Source organism: Talpa europaea (genome assembly GCF_964194135.1).
Source record: "Talpa europaea genome assembly, chromosome: 1".
NCBI lineage: Eukaryota > Metazoa > Chordata > Mammalia > Eulipotyphla > Talpidae > Talpa > Talpa europaea.
The window spans coordinates 130,304,170-130,328,908 of NC_140073.1; the positions used below are offsets into that span (position 1 = coordinate 130,304,170).

The 24,739-nt window shown below is 41.6% G+C and overlaps 1 protein-coding gene across 2 annotated transcripts in view; it reads left to right on the forward strand.

Moving 5' to 3' along the window:
- SPATS2L (spermatogenesis associated serine rich 2 like) overlaps window positions 1-24,739 on the forward strand; it is a gene marked incomplete at both ends in the record, with an annotated part of 84,729 nt that overhangs the window by 45,600 nt on the left and 14,390 nt on the right. For both annotated transcript variants that reach the window (XM_084255333.1, XM_084255332.1), the window contains 2 exons: window positions 837-972; window positions 22,611-22,669. In XM_084255333.1, coding sequence (XP_084111459.1) covers window positions 837-972; window positions 22,611-22,669 — 195 coding nt within the window. The remainder of the gene's footprint in view (window positions 1-836; window positions 973-22,610; window positions 22,670-24,739) is intronic.

The following is a 24,739-nucleotide window of genomic DNA, read 5'->3' on the forward strand; positions in this document are numbered from 1 at the left end:
TTGACATACTATCATTTTATTAATTTTAGAGCTTTGATGAACTTTATACAAAATTGGTGTTAAAAATGAAAGGGGCTCAATCACTTCCTCTCTGATTCCCAGATTGAAAATACTTTTCTCATTCAGCCTTAGTTGTATCTGATTTCCTTGGTTTTGCTTGGATATGCTTTCTTGCTTTTCTTGAGGGAGATTTCTTTCTTGTAAGAAACATGTCTAGTTGGGATAAGTACAATTTGCCTATTTTCTCAATACTATCTGTAAACCCTGGTGAGGGTTTCAGGAAATCAGGCAATATTGGCACCCACAGAGTGGCCTTAAGTCTGCTGCTGTCATTACAGGTTGGCTCGGGACCGTTGGGGTCAGAGCCAGCATACCTGGCACCGATGGTCTGTCCAAATCTGGCTCATTTGTACCTCTCCCAATCTCTGTCAGTTTCCTCTTCCAAAAACCCTGCTGGGTTTTAACCACTCTGAGTGGTGTTTATAGAGAAAGCCGGGTGCCAAGAGTCTTTAGGCATATCATATTCTAAGAAGCTGCAGTTTGTGCTAGAACATAATAGCTAGAGCCTCCTTCCAAAGAGCAAAGGAGACACGTGTGCCCAAAATGGCCTGGCCATGGAGCCCACTCCTCTTTGGAGTTGTCCAGTCCATCCATTCTAAATTTTAAAACTCTGGCTTATCCTCTTGACACAACCTTTTTTTTTTTCCATTGAAAAACAAAAGATAAATTTGGGGGGGGATGGAGGAGGCAGGGTGAGTGCTTTACTTGTGGTTATTTAACTCATAAATAAAAAGAAAAAGTGCTCCACCTAACATTTTTCTTGACGTTAATTTTAGGCCCCAATATTGAGAAATCGGTGAAAGATTTGCAGCGCTGCACTGTGTCCCTCACAAGGTACCGCATGATGATCAAGGAAGAAGTGGATAGTTCAGTGAAGAAGATCAAAGCTGCCTTTGCTGAATTACACAACTGGTGAGTAATTCAACCTGAAAACTGGAAACGTGTGGCACTTGAGCTGTTCCTGCAGGTAAAAGCTTCAGATGGAAAACATTGTTTATTTAATATGTAAACATCACAGGATGACTCTTCAGTGGATTTTTTTTTTTAAGCTCTGCAGGTATAGGCATGTATCTTGGGAATAAATAGAACCGTCAGCATTTGAATAAAAAGAAATCTGATAGACATAATTCATTGGAGTTTGAAGTTGGCCCAAAGTGTGTGAATGATCCAGAAAACACACTCAATGGAGAACAAAACCTTCAGAAATGGTATTTTTGACAACCCCCTGGAAGATTAAGAAAAAGTATTTTCTGGTCTTATCATTATAAAAGAAGAAAAGAGTCCTTAACAAAGCTCAGAGACATCATATGTTAAGCCTGTTCTTCAGTATCTGAGGCTGGAGTTAAGAAATGATACACTGGTGTAGTTTGGGGTTTACCCTGTCCCATAGCTGATTTTGAGGGAAGACTTATCTTTGAATATGCACGTTTGCTTGTGCCCACAATTAGAAGGTAAATATCTGTAATTATCAGCAGAAAATGTTCTTAGTATATCAGTCGGCACTTTGTTAGTTTCAAGTGACAAAAATGCAAGTTGCACTAGTTAGTGACAAAAGAGAATGTATTGGCTGATACACAGGAACATTCCAGAGATTCCTTTAGGCAAGTTTGATTCTGAGCCCAAATTGTGTTACCAGGGTTCAGTTTGTCTCTCTTTGCCTCTCTCCCTTTTTCCCATACTCCATCTCTCCCACCTTTCCTCTCCTACAGTCTCCTAGTAATTCTTATTCTTGGCTTTATTCTTAGGCACAGTTTCTCCATATAGCTACAAAGATGACTCCCTGGCAGCTCCAAGCTTACGTAATCCTTAGCCCCGTGATCTGAGGCAGGGCTCTGTCTAGCTTATGCCCAACAAAAGTCCATGGGCTAATTCCCATTGGCTGGGTTGGGCCAGCCCTAAAACAGTCACTGTGGCTAGTAGGACAGAGTCTCCCCACAAGCCAAGCCAGAGTCATGTGTCTGCCACCAAGACAGCAGAGGGTGAACATCACTTGACCCCCACAGAACAAGAGTTGAAGAATCAAGGATCCCTAGAGAAAAATCAGGGTATCGAAGAGGAAAAATATAGACAAAATACATACCCACAATGTAGAGGCTCACATAATGTGTTCCATCAGTTTTACCAGCCTCCCATGATTCTAGAATTTGATTACATTTTCTGCATATCTTTCCTATTCCAAGTTCTTTCTTTGCCACTGCTGTCCTTTCTAGCTGATTATAGTCATAAAACTAGGGATTATGTTTACTACCAACCTAATCTAATATTCTTGAATTTTAAACCATCTGCCGCATGCAGGACCCTAAGGGTGCATAAGTCCCCAGAGACTTGAAAGAAAATGTCTTCTTCAGTTGTCATTCAATGAGGTGTCACTTACCTCCGTCCAGTCACAGAATCTCTACTGATCTCTGCTGTTTGATCAGGTCACAACCTAACTCATTAAAGTTAGCTCACTTTAAGGATATATTTGAAAGTACTGAGAGAAGATAAAGCCACTATCCAAGTTGAAGGCATTATTTTTATTAATACTTTTTCAATTTTTATAGCTAAGTGACTTTTCCAATATATCCTCAAGTCACTCTGGCAGGTATATGCACACTTAACTTGCAGGCCTGTTCTCCAGAGCCAGAGTCAGCAAACTTTATCTGCAAAGAGCCAGCTAGTAAATATCCTACATTTTATAGGCTGTGAGTTCTCTACATGTGGTTCCTCTGCTCTCACTACGCGTAGTCAGTTCAGCTCTGTGGTGGGAGCAGCCAGAGATCATGCAAAGCAACAATAGGCCGGACGTGGCTCCTGGGGGTGTAGTTCACCAGCCTGGGTCTGGAGGCGTTTGTTAGCTGCTCAGAAAGACCACTCGTATCCTTTTGTGTGGCCTTTTAGAATAAACTCTTCCTCTGAGGCCTCTGTATGATACCTTCCATCTGAGTGACTCACACACTACACTAATTGACAAAGGGTAGCAGTGACCTCAAATTACCTCTTTCCTGCAGCTGCTTTGAGTACTTTTATATTTTTATGATATTTCCTTAGTAAAATGAACATCACATGGGTTATGAGACATCTGGAAACTTATAACAAAGTCTTCGAGTGTTTTACTCCTCAGTAACTAAAAGCACGGGGCTAGGGAAGTCAGCACCCTGGGAAGCTGTGTATCAGTTCTCTGCTTGGGGTTCAGTCTGTGTTTTAAACTCGTGGAAAGGATCGCTTGGAAATGAGCTCTGCCAGGTGATAGTGCTGTTTAAGAGTCACCTGCCTGACAAAATGGTGCTTTTCCTCCATGTTGATGAAGAAAAAAATTAGACCAAACAGGTTCAGTATGGTATTGCTACAAAATGACTAAACACCAACACTTGTTTTTTCAGATCTATCCCTTAATAAAAATGATCCCAAAATAATTACATAAATGTTAACTTAAAAATAAAACCAAAGTATTTTTTTACGAACCATTTACATGTGTTTCTGCCAAACAGAAAGACTTTGCCTCTGTTCCAAATAAGCCTGCAGCCCAGCCAGCGTGGTGATATACTTGACTAAAACCTTCCTCTCATTTTCTGAGGGGGAGAAAGAGATGTATTTTAGGGATTGTGCTGCTCTTGAAAAATAATAAGTTTCAAAATTTTAAAAGGCAGCTTCATTTTTTTTTTAAATGGAACTTTTCTACTGGTGCTCAAATGACAAACTCTGGGCCATAGAGAGAATTTTCAATGCAGCGCTATTCATGTAACACAGTGAAACCTTAGGCTTACACCACAAGACATCCAGATTTGAAGGATGTGGACCAAGTTCTCTGCAGGTTTCCAAAAGCAGGACCAAGTCCTCTGCAGGTTTCCAATAGCGGTGTTGGTTCAGAGACACACATTAACTCATCACTGTCAACATGGACACCATAGACGACCCTCTTCCAGGCCTTGTCTTCTTCCTCTCAGTCACCCAGTTCCCTCCCCAAAGCCCTCGGCAGGGATTGTGTGTAGTGAAAAATAAATAGAAACTCTCAAGATAAGAAATTCTTAATGTTCACTTTGTGACCAGAGACCCAGCTTGAGGAGGTGAATCCTGCCTGACTAAATTTACCCGAAATAATGGCCAGAATTGATGAGAAGTGTGGTTTTATGGGGTTGGTTGGTGCCTCCTCAAGACCTGTAAGCACGTAACCAAGTAAAATGAACTAAATGCTGCTGCTTCTCAATCTGGTCTGAGGAAGACTTTGTTCAGTACAGTTATAGAAAAAAACCATGAAGTCACTAAATTGTAAGCGCAAAGTTGGCATTTAATCAGGACACAGTTACATGGGACTAAATGACCATTACATAGATCATTTTCATTTTCCAAGAAAGAATGGGGGGAGGGGGTTGAAGGGAAACAAAGATGACACAATGTTCTCACAATGTGTCTTAACAGAAAATAAATTTTGCAACATGAGCATCTTATGAAAAGTCACATCAGGAACTAACATGAAACAGCTGGTTGCATTTCTATATGATTGGCCCCCTACCACAACTGGAAAATATTCATCCTTTGGAATCTTAGCTGCCAGATTTAATTGCTTTGTGTGCAAAGTAGTCTAGCTTCTCATCACAAATCTGTGTGTGCGTGTCCAAGTTGATGATGAAGACTTAAAATGAGCAATAAAACATTAAATTCAAAAAACATTGAGGAAGGAGAGTAATACTCGATAGTTCTGCCATATGCTAAGGGAGAAAGTATTCCAAAATAGAACTGTAAAGATTGTTAGGTGCTGTTGTCAATTTAGCATCTAATTAAAAGCACTCCTAAAAAAAACAACAACAACAACAACAACAAAAAAAACGGAAGATGGTAATGAGCCAAAGGGTAGAGTGTGTGCTGGGGGCAGTTACAGAGTTGCAGAAAATGGGGCCTAGAAGGTCAATATTTTTAGACTGCTTTGCTTTTATATAGAAAGGGAAATCAGTCAGAGCATGCATTCCACAGAAGCAAACAAAAAAGTTCCTATACCACTTGTTTATTTTTTCCTGAAGCAATGCCAGAAAATTGGAAATGGGTCAAGAGTTTCATCTCTCCTGACCCTCAGCCTTTGCCCACTTCTCTTTTCTGGGCCAGGTTTCTCTCCATTTGAACAGTGCAAACCTCCTGCTGCTCCCCCAGGCCAGGGGCTCCTCAACATGCAGCACCTGCTGCAGGATAGAAACTTATTAGGGGATATCCCTCTCCTTTTCTTCTTTTTAACCATTGGAATTCATTTTTGTGCAATTGATAACCTCATTCCTTAGATGACCATGTATCCTCTCTCCAGATAATATATTTGCATATTGACAAATGTTAACAGAGTCTGTGGAGACTTTCCACCAGCTAAAAGAATAACACCAAAAGCGAGAATTTCAGGCTGAAGAAAAAGCTATTTAGAGATAAGTATATCTTCTTTCAGCATCCCTCAAATCTCACTCCAAAGGGGGTGTCTTGTCTGCTACTGAAACCCTGTTGGGAGCCAAGCAAACCACATACAACCCCCAGGGTGGACAGCAGGGCAGCCCCACACAGACCACACATCATCACTGTGACATTTTTTTTTTTTTCTTTTTTTTAAAGATTTATTTATTATTTATACAAGCACTGGGTACAGTCAGAAGTGCGGGAGGGTGAGAGAATTCACCAGAGCCAGAGAGGGTTGCAGAGCAGGCAGAAGGACTGAAGTACACTGCTGAGGGGAGCAGCGGGCGGCAGGAGAGGTCTGCGCGCCATGTGGGACCCTCCTCTGGTGGCTGGGGAGCAGCCGGGGATCGAACCGGCGCTGCAGAGGCCGCGGGCAGCTTCGAAACCCAGCGCTCAACCGCTGCGCCACTGGGGAGGCCCATCACTGTGACATTTTAAGTAGCATGTCTTTTTTCTGGGGTGCCCCCCTGAGAAGGCCTCCCAAAGGGGAAATTGCTTGTGGGGCTGTTGCATTTCAGAACAACCGAGGCCGCATTCTGGCCTGTTTTCCCAGTTTGCTGCTCCTCAGGTGCTCAATAATATAAAATGGACAGAGTCTTGGAGCTGCTTCAGTTTGAGTCCAAATAAGAGCATTTTTCTTTTGCATTTTGGTTGGTTTTTTTCCTTCCACGTCCCCCAAACTTTTGGTTGCTTTTGTGTAATATCTGGCTCTCCATACAATACTAAAAAGCCTGGTTTCCTGTATTCTTTGGGTTTTTAATTTTTCTTTTCGTGAATAACTTGACTGAAAGATGCTGTAAATTGTTATTTGCTTCTCTTCATACCAAAGTCTACATGGATGCACTGTGATTAAACACTCTTAGAGCTTTGTGGTCCACCTTTGCCAGGGTGCCACTCAGCAATGCTGATGTCATTGGTCTGAAGGGAACTAGAAAATGGTGTTTTGTTTTGTTTCTTTGAAAACTCCAGGTGATTCTTCTGTGCATCTGTGTGAGTAGTGCAAAGGCAGTGCTATATCTGGGGCTAGAGTAATGTTCTCTATGGGATAATTTCCCTGCCCAGGAGACAGTTGCCATGTCTTGAGGTTTGATCAACTGTCAAAGCTGCAGGAAGCAAGTGCTGCTGGCATCTAGTAGTTAGAGGGCAGAGACACTGCTAAATATCCTAGCTACAAAGGCAGCAGCTACCCACCCTACCCATGCCAAAGAATTATTTGGCCCACAATGACAACAGTGATGAGAAAGCCTGAGCCAGAGGAGGATGAGAATATGCATCTGCCCTTCTGCAGATTCTGCTGCAATTTGTGGGGAGGGACAGAAACCCCTCCCTCTGCAGCAACCGGAAATCTCTCAACCCTTTCCCTGGTTACCCTCCTATCCCACCAGTGGGCACAGAGAGAGATTTCCTTTCCAATCATTTACATGCCAAAAGAACAGTCTTCTCTTTTCATATCAGAGCAGTAAGAAAATATTTTTAAACCCCCTAGCTTCACATTGGAGATGACATTTTTGTGTCTTTAAGACCAGAAAAACAATTATATTGAAGTCAAGAAAATTGAGGGCTTTGCTTTTTTTGTCTGGTTTTCCTGGTAGCATTCAACTCAGTCCTTAGGAGGAAATGGAAAAATTAAGAACTGAAGCTTGTAACTAATGATAGGCAGCCGCTTTCATTAGCCATTCTGTCGCTACCTGAATGTTTTTCTCATTTCGCAATAAAACCAAATATCTCAGTGGGGACCAGGATTAGGATGAAGATCCGAGGCATGTGAAGATAAATACAGTAGGGAGTTGTTTTGTTAAATGTCTGTTTAGAGGATTATTATTTTTCTTTGGCTTCAGCCAGGCAGCGATATTACTCGGTGTTCTTAGGCACACATGGCATATGTCCAACTACTGTTAATGCCAGTGACATCCTCTGATGCCAGCCTCGTGCTTTTTAAACTGAATGAAAACACAAGGCCTTTTTTCATTTCTTATGGTACAGTAGTGATTGGACCAATGCTGGCTGGCAGTACTCTGTGTTACTTGGGGGATTCTTTGGCATTGGGGCACTCTATGTACTTTGATAGGCAAGGACAGGAAAAGTATGTATTAGGTGAAACAGGTCCTGGAGCTGGATCTGTGTCACAGACTAGATACAGGAACAACAAGCAAACTTGGTTTTTGAGTTCAGTTTCATGTAAAATGTTGATATAAACACAGGTAAAGCATAGAGGGTCTGTTTTAAAACTGTGTGGCTGAAATGGTAAGAATTCCTGATGTTCCGCTGGCCTTGCCAGTGTCTGGAGTGTTACATTACACAGAAATGAAATGATGCTTTTTTCTATGGTCATGAACAAGGGATTATCATTAAGGAATGACCAGTAGAGGAGCTGACATTAGGGACCATCCCGGCCACTGAGTAGTGTTACATAATCACTGTACAAAGTCTTCCATTCCCTGTTATATCAGCAGTGTATTAAATGACTACTTGAATTTGCCAGGTCCTGACACTAAACGTGTGATGAAGACAAAAATCAAGAGTTGAGTTGTATTGTTTTATGGGTCTTAAAAAAATACATTTTTTTTGTAATAAAAGGTAATTATAATAAAAGGTCTCAATGTCCTTCTGCTGTAGATAGAAATAATGCAATCTTTCCACTAATCAAAACTTGTACAAACAAGACTTTGTGACTTATCCCTTCTCATCAAATGGTTTTTCCCAGGAAGTGCCCACCTGCTTAAGACTTATACAAAGCACTATATACAATGGAAATTCAAGCTTGCTCCTTCTCCCCACACCCAATTTTGGGATTATGCTGGGATATTAAAAACACAAAGAATGGACCTGAAGATCCACCTGCAAAGGCTATCCAGAGACAATAGTAGAAGAGGCTAAAATAAATACTTATGCCTCAAGACAGCCATATGTGGCTGGTTTTTGTTGCTTTCTTAGCTGACAAATTGCTCAAAATGACTCCTTTTCTTTACTCTACAAGAGTCTAATAAACAGAAATAAGCTCCAGAACTGCTTTAAGATCGTGAGAAGGGTAAATACCATATAACATGGAGAAACTCAAGGTCCCTGTGACTTTGTAACTAAGACAAGTCCCCACGGTCCCATGTATTTCAAATCTTGCTTCATTTGTGAATGTGTCATTCTAAATAGCTGTATATAACTCGCTCTTTGGAGGTGAAAGCTTCTCTTCCTATTTTCTTTTCTCCCTGAGGCTTTTCTCTGCGTTAGATGTTTCCCCAGGGCCACTGCAAGGACTGAGTGAATCAGTCGACATGAAGGAAGAGCAGGTTGATAAATACAAAAAGTACAGAACTGGCCTTTTCAGTTTGGGTATAGTCCCCAGGAAACCAGCATAAATAGCGTCTTGTATTAATAGCCCTCCGAGTTCCGTGTGTGATTACCTCCATCCATTATGTCAGCCACACACTTACACTGGAAGTCAGCCTTCCTTTCACTGCAGACTCTTTGTGGAATAATAGGCCCACAATAAGAAAAGGAGGGCAAGAAGTTGATTCTGATTTCAGCTTGAAATCTGAAAAGATTTCTGCATCTTTTCCACAAATGAAGGCTGCCAATCAGCAAGTTTGGTAACATGCTCCTGAATAGGAACTGTTAGATTTTACAAAAATGTAAAAAGAAATTAGGCAAATTGTTTTATCTACACAACCCCAGAGAGAGTGTGTGTATCATTTGTGTTGTTTTTTTTTTTTTAATTTTACAGTATAATCCATTTTCACTGGGAAAATAAGACAAATTTGTTCTTGTAAGTATAAAATATAAAATGTATTTTAGTTTAAAAAGTGAGCTATTCTAGATTACAATTTCAGGATGGATCTTGGAGCTTATATCTATTTATTAGACTGGTACCAAGTGAGACTAAGGAGTCATTTGGGACAATTTGTCAGCTAAGATAGCAACAAATCCTAAAAGCCTGTATCTGACATCAGTATAATGAATTTCTTATATTTAAGTTACATTTTTCTTCCAGTGACTATAAACATTTGATTCTTAGTAGATCATAGCCTGACAAAAGTCACATTTTCCAAGGTTTATTAACTACTTAGTTAGGAAGCTTGGGGTACAGAGGTAAAATAGGATCTAAATTTCATCTCCGTATCTTCAAGCTTTAAAGATGGTTGAGTTTCTTCAGTTGTACTCAGCTACGAAAAGGGTTATTGCTGTCATGTTCTAGGGGTTTTGTGAAGATCCATGTACAAGATAACATTTCCCAGATCATTCCAGAAAGTTTCCAACAGGCCTATGATGGTTCAGTCCTTCTGAGATAAGCATTTGGTATGTATTTCTTTTCCTCTTTACCAAGACATTGAGAGTTCTGACAGTGCCATTCTCCAGCCATTTTCTTTACTGAGCATGCTGTGGGTCCCCGCCAATGAGATAAGGGTATTCATTACCACATTTCCCTTTTCATTGCTGGCGGAGAGAAATGAAGCAGAGGGACTTCTTGCTCTGACAGACACAGTTGCCACAAAACAACTTCCACATAAGACTTCTTGCCAGCCTTCTCCTGACCTCTCTCTGCCCCTTCCTTCCTTCATCCATTCACTAGGTGGATGAATCTGTGACAGGCCAGCACTTCTCAAACTTTGGAATGCCGGGGAGCATCTGACTCTATTCCCAGAGATGCTGAGGGTGTGCATGTGGGTGGAGCCCAGAAGTCAGCATTTATGAGAACAGTGGGTGTTGATGTAAGTGGTCTGAGGATCGCTTTTATAGAAGCACTGCTAACAGAGGCTGGGGGTAAGAGACAACCTCTTTCCAAAGACAGTCCAAAATCTAGTAGGAGTCGACAGAAACAAGATGTGTAATGCAATATGGCAAATACTGTAATGGATCTGTTGGTGGGGGAAGGGAAAAGCAATACTACCAGCTTAGGTAGAAAAGGGTTTATGGCAGGGCCTCCCCGGTGGCGCAGCGGTAGAGCGCTGGGTTGCGAAGCTGCCCGCGGCCTCTGCGGCCGCCGGTTCAATCCCCGGCTGCTCCCCGGCCACCGGAGGAGGGTCCCACATGGTGCGCAGACCTCTCCTGCCGCCCGCTGCTCCCCTCAGCAGTGTCCTTCGGTCCTTCTGCCTGCTCTGCTCCCCGCTCTGGCTCTGGTGAATTCTCTCACCCTCCCGCCCCTCTGACTGTACCCAGTGCATGTATAAACAAAACAAAAAAAACAAGCAAACAAATAAAGAAAAACATGCCTCTATTAAAAAAAAAAAAAAAAATCTTAAAAAAAAAAAAAAAGTTTAAAAAAAAAAAAAAAAAGAAAAGGGTTTATGGCAGAGGTGACATTCGAGCAGGATCTTAAAGGAAGACAAGGAATTTGCCAGACTGAGAAGGGAGAGGATCCCATGCAGGAGAAACAACATGGGGAAGCAGAAGCCAGAAAGACCACGGTGTATTCTGGGAGGAGCATGAGCCCTGGGTCTCACTGCCTCAATCAAGAAATCTAGAGCATTACTCTCAAACCACAAAAGGTGCTTGTATGTCATGTTGTGTACTCATAATCTATAGGCTAAGGACCAGCAAAGTCTACTTTTAGGAATAAAAAGGAAATATGTAGTTTAGTGTTTCATTCGAAAGCCAGTGGGCTGGGGCAGGTCCTGAAGAGGACAGGCCTGGGTGGTGAGCGCCTGTGGCCAACCCAAGAGGCATGCAGAGCCATCCGGCTTCCATGCCCTTGTCACGTGACTGCCAGGGAACTCGGGAGGCCCCGGGGCAGTAGAGGCCAGCCCGGCCTTGGGGTTGGTTGGGGGGCCGCATTTCTGTGACTTTTTTTTTAAGATTTATTTATTTATTTATACAAGCACTGGGTATAGTCAGAAGCACAGGAGGATGAGAGAATTCTCCAGAGCCAAAGGGAGAACAGAACAGGCAGAGCAACGAAATACACTGCTGAGGGGAGCAGCAGACGGCAGGAGAGGTCTGCGCGCCATGTGGGACCCTCGCCCAGCGGCCGGGGATCGAACCAGCGCTGCAGAAGCTGTGGGCAGCTTCGCAACCCAGCACTCATCTGCTGCGCCACCAGGGAGGACCATTTCTGTGACTTCTTGTGCCAGATCCATCTCTTCTAGTTTCTGTTAAGTTATTCACGTTCCACAACCATGAAGTCTTCTGCATAGACAGCCCCTCACTCCCCACCTCCCAGAATGTTGGAAAGAAATGGAGTGTGCAGAGTGGTTAACTCTATTTTGGGTATGAGATAAAGAGAGATTTGCCCTTTTTTTAATTTTGAAATGCCTTTTATTTTATCCTGCTTTCTATATTTTCAGTGTTTTTTAATGAGCATGTATAATGAAGTAAAAATGTAAAGAAGAATGTTAACTCGCTACCTTAAATGATCCCTTGTGCTATGGCAATTAACATCAACAGATAAAATTTTGTTTCCTTTTCCATAGATACAGTTTTTGTTTTTTTTTGGAAGGGGGTGATGGTACATCATATTTTTATATGTATAGAAACTGAAATACGTTACTTCTCTTGAATAGTGGTCTCTATAGAAAGAATTGGCAAAGGTAATAAATTATATTAAGCAAAACCTTATGTAAAATTCTAAATGAAAGTAATACAAGAAACAGATTTTTTGGCTGAATTTGTGGTGTTGTGGGATTCATAGAATTTACAGGATTTAATAACTGTCCTTTTTGAGGAATTCTAGGATTTTGTGTCAGGAATTAGTCCTTATATTCAATCTATACATGTCATTATAGAAATGCACCTCAGACAGAGTGATGAAATATTCATTAACTATGATTTAAATCATTGTGGGGTTCCAATACAAAACAGACTAAGAAATATTAACATTAACAGACGCTGTAACCTCTGATAAAAGAAACTGAAAGAAAAAGGCTCAGCCTGATTGGCAAATTAAGTGCAGTTGTCAAGGTTCACAGACAGTCAGGCATTTTAACTTTGCTTTGCATGTTAAGTTTGATTCATGGCGAGAGGCACCTCTACTTTATTTCTGAGTCACGAATTACTAGGCAGCCTTTCAAAGGTTCTGTCCTACCTCCAGTCTTCATGCAATAGACATATATGTTGGATTTTGTATTTTACCAGATAACCCTGGAATTCAAGAAATCTTTAGAAAGATCAGTTATTACCACTGCTGCATTCACATAAAAGAATTCCATTCCCTCCTCCCGATTATCAAAAGAACACAGGTTGTGGGCCTCCCTGGTGGTGCCAGGGAGTAAGACGCAGCCTGTGAAGCTGTCCACAGCCTCTGCAGCCCGAGTTTGATCCCCGGTCCGGCCAGGGAGCCACCCACATGGCGCAGCAGACCTCTCCTGACTTGCCCACTGCGCCCCTCAACAGAGTACTTCAGTTGATCTGCCTGTTCTGCTCCCTGCTCTGTCTCTGGTGAATCCCTTCACCCACCTCTGGCCTGTATCCCAGCTCTTGTATGCATAAATAAATAAATCTTAAAAAAAAAAGATACAGGTTGTTGTAAAACCTAAATGTAAATATGTATAGTGACACAGATCCAGTAATCTCAACAAATATTAAATAAATGTATATAGCCAGCTCCTTGACAATGAGTGGAGAGTGGAAGTGGAGAGTAGCATGGGAGAGTCATTTGGGGGTAGACTTCAGAGACTTGATCATGTAGGAAGTGAAGGAAGAACAGTTTTGGAAGTTGGGTGAGAGGTGATATAGGGTAAATGCATTAATCAGGCTTTTTGCACCACTAGCCTCTGTGGCTATCACCTGCGGCCTTGATTGTGTTAACGTAGAAGGCACTTGGTAGTGTGGATGCAGGCACAGGTGCCTGATTGTGGACACCTGTACACCTGTACATGTGTGCACACCTGAGCCTATAGGCTGGGCTATAAGGGCGGCATCACTCAGAGTCAAAGGACTGCTGGGAGTCGGGGGACCAGTGACTACAGAAGAGGCGAGGCCATGAGAGAATGCCAGAGAGAGCACAAAGAAAGCTCAAAGACCCTACCCATCCCACTGCCTCCCCTGCGCCTGGTTGCCCCACCAGCATGCAAAAGATAGAGAAGACAGGAGAGGAATGTAAGGAAAGAAAAATTTCTACTCTTCTCTGAGTTCTTAGCTAAAAGGGGTTTGGGCTGCCCCTCTCCCTGTCCTATAACAAAACCACTATAATGAAAGCAGGATAACATAAGCAAAACAAACAGAAGTACCCAGGGAAAAAGCAGAAGCTCTCTGAGGTGGCTTAGAATTCAGGATTAAATGCCATTTAATAGGGCAAGGGGTGTCAGGGGGAGATGTAGGCCTCTTGGGGGAGAGCAAATGATTTTTAAAAAGATAAGCGGGCCCTTAGGAGAATAGAATAGACAGCAGATAAGATAGCTTGACAATGCTTGTCTGGATGTGGTATCACCTTTTTATCTCTTCTCTTGTGACTAGAGTCAACAATTTTCCCTGATTGGTGGAAATCCTGCTTGGGGAAAGTTGAGTTCCTTTTAGAGGATCTCTTTATGCCAGAGAAAGCCTCTCCCTGCATCAGCTGTTTTCCAAGTGCCTCCAGCTCAAAAGCATCACTATGCCGAAGTGCTTTATTTTGAGGTGGCATCTTCTGCTACCCTTCAGAATGCAGAGCAGAGTAGAGAGGAATGGGGAATGGGCAGCATGTGAGAGCCTGGGCACACCATTTGCAGGCCTCTGTCCTGAGTGTTGGGGCTACCTGTCCTCCTACCCTTGCATTAGAGACCCACACAGTTGTCTGTTATTTGTGCCAGTCAAGCCAGGAGAAGCTTTGTTGCCAACTGCAGTAGTTGAGAAATGGGTAAGCTGAAACCTCTAATTAGTTTTGCCCTGGGCTTAAGAATTCCTGGTGATACTTGGGGAGCTGGATTGGCAATGGTCACAACAGAACACCTTAAATATGTAAGGCATTTGTGCTCTCAACCGGTTGAGGAAAGTCCTCCCACACAGGGAAGGAGCCCCGAAGCACTTCTTCTGTCAGTGCCAGGTCCCCAGCAATAGGTGGAGAGGAATTTTTTTACAATTACTTTCTCTTTATTGAAAGAAACAGATTTTTTTTTTTTTTTTACAACTTTGCACTCTTTTGCTGCATTATGCTATTTGGTAGAGATCAGAAAAGCTGAAAAATCACCTTGGCATTCATTAGAATCCTTTCTCCCCAGCAGTTTCTGCTTTCTCTTCTGCTTTCTCTGGTGGGGAGTTCGTTCTTCAGTCTGCTCACCCCAGCCAGCTCCAGCTTCCATCTTCTCGGCTGGAAATAAAGTCTCACTGATATTTACACAGAGTTTATTAGATAATCAAAGTGAGGATTTGAACCAGGGAAGAATCTGACAATGTTCCTCTGCCAGGAATGTTCCTGCAAACGAGAGTTTGAATTTAGTTTATATAGGTAAACTAAATGTAATTTTTCTTGGGGGGCATGGGAAGGGTAGGAAGCTTATAGTTCTAAATTGTCTTGACCTAAAAATACGCTGATGCTAGAGGAAGTTTGCAAAGCAGGACTTAAATCTCTTCCTTTCTAAAGAAAGTGCTGCAGGCTTGCAAAGGCTGGGTTCCCATTCTTAAGTCTTCTTTATAAGCTCCTTGCTCATTACTATGGGTTGAAAAACTGGTTTACCTTAGGCAGGAGATGCCTGTAAAGGCTACAGGGTGGAGCCTGGTCTGGCTTAAGTCTGTGCAGACAGCTTTGATGGGCAGGGGTAAGAGTGGGGGTTGGTCCCAGAAAACAGTTCACAGCCTCCTTCCTTCCCAATTCCCACCTGCCTTGTTCTGCTTGGCAGGTAAGGAGTTACAGGAGCTCCCAATTGAAGCACTTCACCTAAGAGAAGGTCCTGAAGTAAAATTGTCTGGGGTCAGATGGTCCTAGGCAATTTCCCTCCACAGTCTCCCTGAGGCCAACAGGGGAGATGGAATGTAGCCTGGTTTTAACTCTTTAACTTTTAACTCTGGCTGCTGTTACAGATTGATTTCTTTAAATTCCCTTTGAAATTCGGCTTTCATTCTTCAATATCCGCCAGCAGGTTCTGCTGTCCAGCTTATCAGCCCCCGACAGCCCCATGGCTACTCCCCAGCACAGCATCTTTATTTATGAAGGACATTGGGCTTGACTTGGCTCATCACGGTTTCCAAATGAAACAGTTTCCTCACTCAGTGTCTCAGTCTCCAAATACAAAGAAGAGTCTTCCACAGAAGAGAAAATGATAAATCAATTCCTGCTAAAGTACCTTGCTGATTCTTTTTATTATTGTTATCATGAGTCCTCTATAGCAGATTTGAGACAGTGAAAACATTTTTATAAAATGACACTTTATCTCTGTGATTAACTATATAATAAACCATAAAGGCTTTGCCATGGTGATCTCCTTCTTACACCTTATTGCTTTGCTAATAAAAGCTTTTTTATGGCAACAGAGTAAAATTTTACTCTCCTGACAGTTTAGATAAATTGAGAAGATGTGTTTTCGGGAGAATAAAGGACACATCTGAAACATGTGAGGTCACCACCATGGTTTTTTGTGAGCTCTGTTTACATAGAACATGTTTGCTGTGTCTTAAATCTGGTGCCCTCTGGAGGGTGTAACCCAGCCATGTAGAGAACATTTATTTAGTGGCCAGTGAAAAGACAGGCAAGAAGTTTCTGTTTCTGTTAAGTAGAGGATCTGTTGAAATGCAAGAATGTTCAAAACCTAGAATTTCAGCTGAATCACAGTGGAGGGTGGGGGAGCATTAATTCCAGTAATTCATTATCACCCCAATTTGCAAACAGAATCAATTAACTGTTTTGGATCCTGAGCCAAATCCTGTGTTTGGTGAATATTGTATTCACCAAATTCACCAATCAGCATATGTTTCAAGTGATCAGATTCCATCAGTGACAAAGTACATGAAGCACCATGATGTGCCCGCTCAAGTTTCTTTGTTGTTAGACCCTAGAAAAATGAATGTTTCCTCCCTTATGTCCATCACTATCAAATAGATTTTGTTAAGCAACGCACAGTAATGTAAGATCAGAAAACTGAACAGAAGTCTTGAAAAACTCTGTCAGGTCTCCTGAAAACACGATTCTATGTGGAGACCTGAAGGACAACCCAAGGTTAATGAGATGAAGAGGGCTGAGGCTGGAGCTCTGGTCGTCAGCAAAGGGGAGGGCGTGTGCCAGGGCCTCACCTTGAGGCAAGAGCAGGCTCATCCCTCCTGGGGTGCCATGGACTAAGATCATTGCAGTGACACCCTGGCACTTACCCTAATGTGTCTGGCGTACAGTGAGCACCCAGGATGTGTTAGTTGTGATCACTTCTCATTTTCATTTGTCGGAGGGCTGATGTCATTGTAGAGTAAGTGAATTAATCAGGCTTTTTGCTCCACTAGCCTCTGGCTATCGCCTGTGGCCTTGATTGTGTTATCACAGAAGGCATGTGGGTGTGGGGGACACATGTCTTTGTGGACACCTGGAGCACCAGGTGTGTAGGCATGCAGAACTGTGCATACCTGCACCTAGAGGTCAGGGCTGTAAGGGCGGCATCACTCAGAGAGGGAGGGTGGCAATGGGAGTTCAAGCAGTGTGAATACAGATGAGGTGAGACCAGAGAAAACACCAGAGAGAGCTCAGAGAAAGAGGAAAGATTCCTGGGGGGCTGGGAGACTCAGTTGCCTGCCTGCCTTCTAGTGCCCCCCACCCTTGCCCCTGTCTGGCCAGTGCCTGCCTCTTTTCATCCCAGCCCCCCTGCCTTGCCAGCCTGCAGGCTTGGCACAGCAGTCAGCCACACAGGTGTACCGGGAGCAAGTCACGTGGCTTTTCTGCTTCACTAGTGGCACTGTGATCCCTGACACTGATTTTTTTTTTCATCTTTGCTGTGATATCATTCTTCTAAAAGGCTCTCTCACCTGCCTCCAGAACTGGTAACTCCTTGTCAGGGTTCTGCCAAGTACCCTCTGTCCTTATGCAGCCTATAGAGTTGATTTTCATCAGGCAACCCCTCAGTCTTTATCTCTGTCATAGTACCCGTAGGAAGATTCAGTCAGACTTGCAAATGGCACTGATACAATTCACCAGGATGCTGGATGTGGGTGTTTAGAAGCTCTTAATGCCCTCTTTCCTCTTGGACCTTTCCTTGGTCTGCTGGTCCTGTGATTGAGAGGCCGGCTCCTCGCTGGCTGACAGCTTGCAGAGGGCAAGACAGCCTGTACTACTTCAGCCTCTGTATCCACTCCCCACAAGTCTCCTTCCTTGCACAAACCTGCTGCCTCAAAAGCAAAATTCCAAGGAAACCCTCCTGTGTACCTTATTGAGATTCTGGAAGGAGGTTCGGGGGCGCTGCCCCAGACTGGCACCTGATCTTGGTTTGCATTCAGTTCATCCTTTCAGAGCAGGGTCCTGACTCAGCGAAGATTCCTTGGCTGCCTTTCTGCACGTGAGTTCTGAAAGCAGTGCCTGAACTGTTAAGATGCTTGAGGACAATCTTTTGTGGAAATGCCTGGAGGAATGGAAGCATGGTTTGGTGCCAGCTTCACAGGCTTTTTCACATCCTCAAGTGGGCATTAAGCAGATTAACACTTATTAAGTATAACCTTCATCCCTCCTGTTGCTAGCCCAAAAGGCCTGAACTAATAACTACTGTGCGAAGATTTAGCTTTGTTGAATATGTGTTAGACTTGGGGATATGTGTTATACCCAAATGTCCATCTTGTAAAGTCTCAGAGCATGAAATTATGTTAACAAATTAAATCAACAAGACATTTTACCTTGCTCATGTAGCTGGTAATGAAATGAACAAAGGCCACTCTCTATGCCATTCTCCCCACAGGCATATACACACAGGCGATAGGGTGCTCAGCCTCCAAGGTGTGTAACCCTATCTGGGAAGTGAGAAGGTGAGAGATGGCATGGGGCTTTCCTAGCGCTTGCCCTGAAGTCTGCTTCTTTCCTACCCACTGGGAATCTGAAGCTCCCAGTTCATGTGCATGCATTTCCCTTAAGGTGCACAATGCATGATGTCAAAACCTGGCAACTCTCCGCAGAGCCTTTGGTTCATTGAGGATGGGGAAATCCCGATTTCTTTTTTTTTTTTTTAAAGGATTTATTTATTTATTTATACAAGCACTGGGTACAGTCAGAGCATGGGAGGGTGAGAGAGTTCACCAGAGCCAGAGCCAGGAACAGAACAGGCAGACCGATGAAATACACTGCTGAGGGGAGCAGCGGGCGGCAGGAGAGGTCTGTGCGCTATGTAGGACCCTCACCAGCTGCCGGGGATCGAATTGTCGCTGCAGAGGCTGCGGGCAGCCTCACAGCCCAGGACTCAACCGCTGCGCCACCAGGGGAGGCCCCCTGATTTCTTTTTGTTTTCTTTTCTTTGCTATTATTATATTCTTTCCTCTCCATCTGTTTTTCACTATTTTCCCAGTGAATTTAGCACATCTCCTCACCTTCTTCCTGTTCCCAAAAAGAATGTAGGCTCCACAAGGATGATCGGAATGTTTTTAAAATCTGTAGCTATTTTCCCAGCCCTAAACTCTTGTCTGACATATGGCAGGTACTCAGCAAATGATTGTCTAGTGAATGAATGTTTTGTCAATCTCCCCATTTCTAGTGCTCTCTGAGGCATATTCTTGTGCAATCCTGTCCCAAACCTGTGCAACCCTGCTTCACTCCATTGGGGAAAAGAATGGAATACAAGTTACCTTCACTTAACCTATCGCCCTGAAGTCAGCTGGTGTCTCCCAATCCTTCGGGGTCAAATATATTGTCCTGGACTCCTGTTCCATATGGTGTGGAAGTTCCAAAGCCATCTCCAATATTTGTAGCAGTTCCAGGGGTGGGGCAGAGCTTAACACGCTGCACTCACTCTGCCTCTTCCCATCCGTTAAGCTTCTCATTGACCCAAATGAGAAACCCAACTGCTTGCCCAGTGCCAGGTGTGTGCACCGACACATGCGGACCATTCACACCAAGCACAGAGAACTGGCTGTCGTGAGGAGGGCTGACTTCACACACTTCACAGAGACACATTGCTACAGCATCCTGGCTCCTGGAAGTTCTTTTGCCTGCCCTGCTACTGGTGATTTTTTCCAGCATTTCACCCTGCACAGCTCCTAGCCTTCATGCTGGTTCTTCTTTCCTGCTTCTCCCTTACCTTTAATTAAAAAACATTTTCTCAGGCAAAGTAACTTAACTGTATATTTGTAGTGAAGGCTCCTAGCTCCAAATCTCCAGGTTCTCATCTTAACTCCCTAACAGTTTATCCATTAGCCTTCTTTTCCTAAACTAACATGGAACTACTCTCCCTACAAAGGTTGTTAAAAACAAATATTGTTTGACGTCTATTGCAGCTCCATTTGTAAATTTAACAGAGAAGCTAAATATATCTCCTAATCACAGGAGCGCCAAGTCTATTGACTCAACTCAGGATTTCATACAATGAATAAACACATGCTGGTTTCTGCATAGGTGGTCTCTGAAAAGAAACACAAAACACTGATAATCCCCAGAGAGGGGAACTGAGATGGAAGAGAGACTTCCTTCTCATGGGATACACCTTCCTGTATTTAAAACACATTGATATCATACAGTGTAATGTCAATACATAAGGTACAGGTATGCTGGTCACACCAAAGTGACCATATCTACTGACCTTAAGCCATATGCGTCATGGGCATGTCTACACGGGATGGATTAGGCTTGGTTCCCAGTTACAGAGAACTTGCCATTCACCATGCATGTCGGTTTTTTCCGTTAGGATTTCCTGGTTGGAAAGAGTTGAGCTCCTCCGCCCTCACTCTCCAAATGTTTAGTATACACCATCTGGTTGAAGAGCCCCTAAACTTCTATGGATATACCCCAGGAACCACTTCTTACCTTGGAAAATACTTTAAAATATTATCTCTTAAATGGAAATAAATTTTCAATGCATTTTAAAGTTTAAAAGAACATCCAGTGGAGAAAGAAAATGTGTTGACAAAATAATCTAAGTAACAATAAAGTGATAACTGCAGTATTTTGAAGTGCATTAAGTATGAGTTTATCAATTATACGAACAAAAATTTGATCATTGATTACTTGATGTTAAGGAAACAACTATCATTTTGAAAACTGATTGAGAATCAATCATCTATCCTGCCTTTCCTATACAAACTGTATTTCATAACTAAATAGTTGATGAGGAAGTTTTCCATTATGGAAGAAGTACAGTAAGTAAATGAAAAAAGAATGCTGGAATCTAAATATCCCTATTTTGCAAGCCCTGTTGATCTAGGCAGAGATCATCAATGACGACTAATATGATAGAAAGAGAGAGATGCCCCTTGCATTTCCTATAAGCTTGTTATTAGATGAAGAAATTTGAATACATTCAGGTTTGATTTCTTTCAGGAAGAATATTTGTGTGCTGTATCATTATGTGTCTTCTGGTGGAAGTAGACACATAACATAAATAACATAAAGTATTCTTCCTGAGATAAAAACATCTGAATCTAATCAAATGTCTATATCTAATAAGAAATGTATAGGAAACACAAAAGTGGATAAACCAGAGACACACTATAGTGGGGGGAGAAGGGAGTAGGATCAAAGCTAAGGGGGTGAGAATTGTATGGGGACTATAACCAAGGTGAAAATGCATACATTGTGCAAAAATTAAAAAAAATGTATAAAATATATAAAATTAAAAATAAATAAAAAATAAAATAAATAAAATTAGACAAATCAAAAAAAAGTGGATAAATAATACCATGGAGATGCAATCAGCAAAATTCAAATGCTGGAAAACTCTACAGGGCAAACAAACTACTTTCTTCAATAATAAATTATAAAGGGCAAAAGAGAAAAAGAGGGATGAGACGGAATCTATAATTTAAGTATATATTTGAAATATTTTAAATTTTAAATATATTAAAATAAATAAAATATACTTTAAAACAAATTTAAGAGATAACCAACTATGGGCCTCCCCGGTGGTGCAGCGGTTGAGCGCTGGGCTGCGAAGCTGCCCGTAGCATCTACAGCTCTGGTTCAATCCCCGGCCATTGGGTGAGGGTCCCACATGGCGTGCAGACTTCTCCTGCCGCCCATTGCTCCCCTCAGCAGTGTACTTCGTCAGTGTGCCTGCTCTGCTCTCCGCTCTAACTCTGGTGAATTCTCTCACCCTCCCGCGCTTCTGACTGTACCCAGTGCTTGTATAAATAAATAAATAAATATTAAAAAAAAGAGAAATAACCAACTAGTTGTAATGAATAGACAGGCCATATTTAAATCCTGGTTCAAACAGGGTTAAAATGTTTGGGACAATAAGGGAAATTTGAATACTGAGTAGATATTTGATAACATTAAATTATTGTTAATGTGCTTCTATAGTACAGTAATGTGGTTATGTTTTAGAGATAATATATTGAAATAATTATGGTTAAAATGACTTTTTTAAAAATCTGATAACTATACATAAAAGTCTGTGATGGATATATGGAATTTGTGATGATATGTGCTTCTGGGAAGGAAACTAGGAATACGGAGTGGTATGGAAGAGAAACAAACTTTTGGACAGATCATTATTTTATGCATGTAGTATCTTTTCAAAGGACTAACCAAAAAATAAATGAAAAAAAAAAAGGTACAAAAGTTAATTTGAACTTGGAAATGCTTACTGGGAAAATGAGATGGTGTAGGTTTCCATTATAGAGCACGGGGATGAATTAATCCAGACCACATCACAGTAGTTCCCAAGACCGTCTGCATCAGAATTGGGCCCACCTTCCTCCCTCCCAGCCAGAATCCAGGACGGTGAAGAACTACAGACCTGGGTACCAGCTGTTCAGCAAAATTCAAAATACTTCTAACATTGCTTTGGAACTTTGGAATTTATAGGGCAAAAAGACTCCCAAATTTAAACTCAAAGCAGCACAATTTTGAAAGTCTGAAAAGAGGTTTTTTGTTTGTTTGTTTGTTTGTTTTTTGATTTGCTGACAGTGATTGAATCTGCAGATGTCACTGTGTAATACTTGGGAGCATCCTTCCATGTTGCCTTCGTTCTGGAAAGGCAGAGTGTGCTCCTGGCAGTGTAACATAGAAATATTTATGGTGATTTTGTATTTTGTTCAATGAAAATAATAGTTTTTTTCCCCCTTACTTCCACTGCTTATTAGAAGTTTATCTTTGAGTAAGCATTTTTTGTTGTTTTTTTTCCCCCCAGCATCATTGACAAAGAAGTTTCATTAATGGCAGAAATGGATAAAGTTAAAGAAGAAGCCAGTAAGTACACCATGGTTGTGTGATTAGAAACACTCCCACCGCTGACAGTGATGTGGATTTTGAGAGGGAACCCAATTCACAGAAATCCTGGCTCATGTGCTCTGTAACCTTAGGCAAGTCACTGATCCCCTGGAAACCTTAGTCACCTCCTCTGTCACTCAAGAGAGAGTAGTATCATCCATTGAGTGTGGACGGAATAGGCACTCAGCAAATAAAAGGTGTCAGCTAAGTATTTAGAATCCAACAGAACTTTTGTGGATATAAAGGACTACTTATAGTTAATTAGATTTAAAACGATACTGAATTTGGTATTATATTTTAAAACATAATTCTATAAGCTTTCATAGCTTATAGATGTTGCTATGCTCCTTATATAATCACATTTACTTGTTTCTCCTTAGGTTCAATTAATCAAGTTTAACAAATTAAATGCCCTAAAAAATTAGTCCCATTTGAAACTTACTTAAATTCTCCTTTACATTTTTAATTACATTTCTGAATTTAATATATCTGATCCTTTTCTAAGCATTTCAGATACCCAAAAAGGCAAACTCTCAAATCTAACAGGCAAAGTATTTAATCCTTTTGAGCAACTCTTACAAGATTAATCTAACTTTGAGATATGCTAAATGAAGTTTTCTTAAAACACTTTAACTATGTTTACAAACTTAGTCAAATTTGCTGACAACCGCCAACTTTAACATCTCAGAAGAATCAACCGCATGTTTTAAATTAAACCGCAAGTGAGATTGCTTAATGTACCAAATACTCTAATTAATGAACACACTGAAATTATTTTGATCATTGCAAAACATTTCTTAAATTTAACGTAAAATATTAATACTCTGGGTTTGATTTATTGTATTATCTTCATATTTGTTTTGAAGCCTTTCCCCTCTTGTAAAGGTACTGAACAGCTAATTTAGGCTGAGGTTTGCAGACTGGAAGATTATTCTCAGATTCAACAACAAGCAACATGCTGACCCCCCTCTTATAGTTGAATCCAGTCTGCTATGTTAATGGGAACCTGAAAGACATATTTTTCAGCTATGATTTAGTTTTATAATCCTTATCTCTAGGGCATTTTAAGTTTGTCATCTTTTCTCAAATTTTATCTCATGGATTAGATAAATGGTAGTCTGCACCCCCAACCAGAGTTCAGTTACATTCCTTGCCTTTGGCCTTTCTTTTTTACCAGATGGAAGGATCAGACCTGATTCCTTTTTCTTTTTATATTTTTCTACCAGGTCCTTGGCCTTAATTCAGTAGTCATTCTATGGAAAACATAGACAATTTTGTTAGACAAATTTTCTAAATTATTTGAAATACTATCTTAGGATAAAACTAACATACAGCAAGTTTTAATCAATGAAACTAAATGGGATCCAGGATTAAACTATGGACTATTTAGATAGTTACACAATTCCTTTGATTGTGAAATTATTTTATTATTATGAAACTTGTTGACTCCTTCAGTCCAATTAGATTACCACAGAATTTGGAACTTTTTTCTCAGGTATAGCTTTTCTTTCTTATTTTTTTTTTTTTGTTTCATGTCTTCTTTATAAAAATGCTAACAGTCCACACAGACACAAATATTTCTCTAGCCCTATACTAAACAGCTACTAGTTAGTCACTTGGTAAGAGAGTAGCAAAGGCCTCCGATTTCATGTGCTCATTCTTAGAGATGTACTAAATGAAATTTTCTTAAACACTCCAATTCTGTTTTTAGTACATCTCGTTCTTCCTTTTGGGGACAATACTGTTAGGTGCCAAGACCTTTGGAATTAGGAGCATCTCTGGAGAGCATCCCCATTTTTAAAACTTATTCAATCAATAAATACCTACTGCATGTTTCTTTATGTGCTAAGCACTGTTAGAGACTGAAAAAAAAAACAGCAACCAGATAAGTCTGAGACCTGCAGTCAGGGAGCTTTTCGCCTAGCTGAACCGGCTAGCTTGGTTGACAGGGTTCACCTAACTTCAGTGATTGCTACTGTAGGTCCTGATTTTAGAACTGCCAGAGCCCTGGGGAAGCCACTTCTCAGGCCTTGGAGGCAAGCCAAGCTG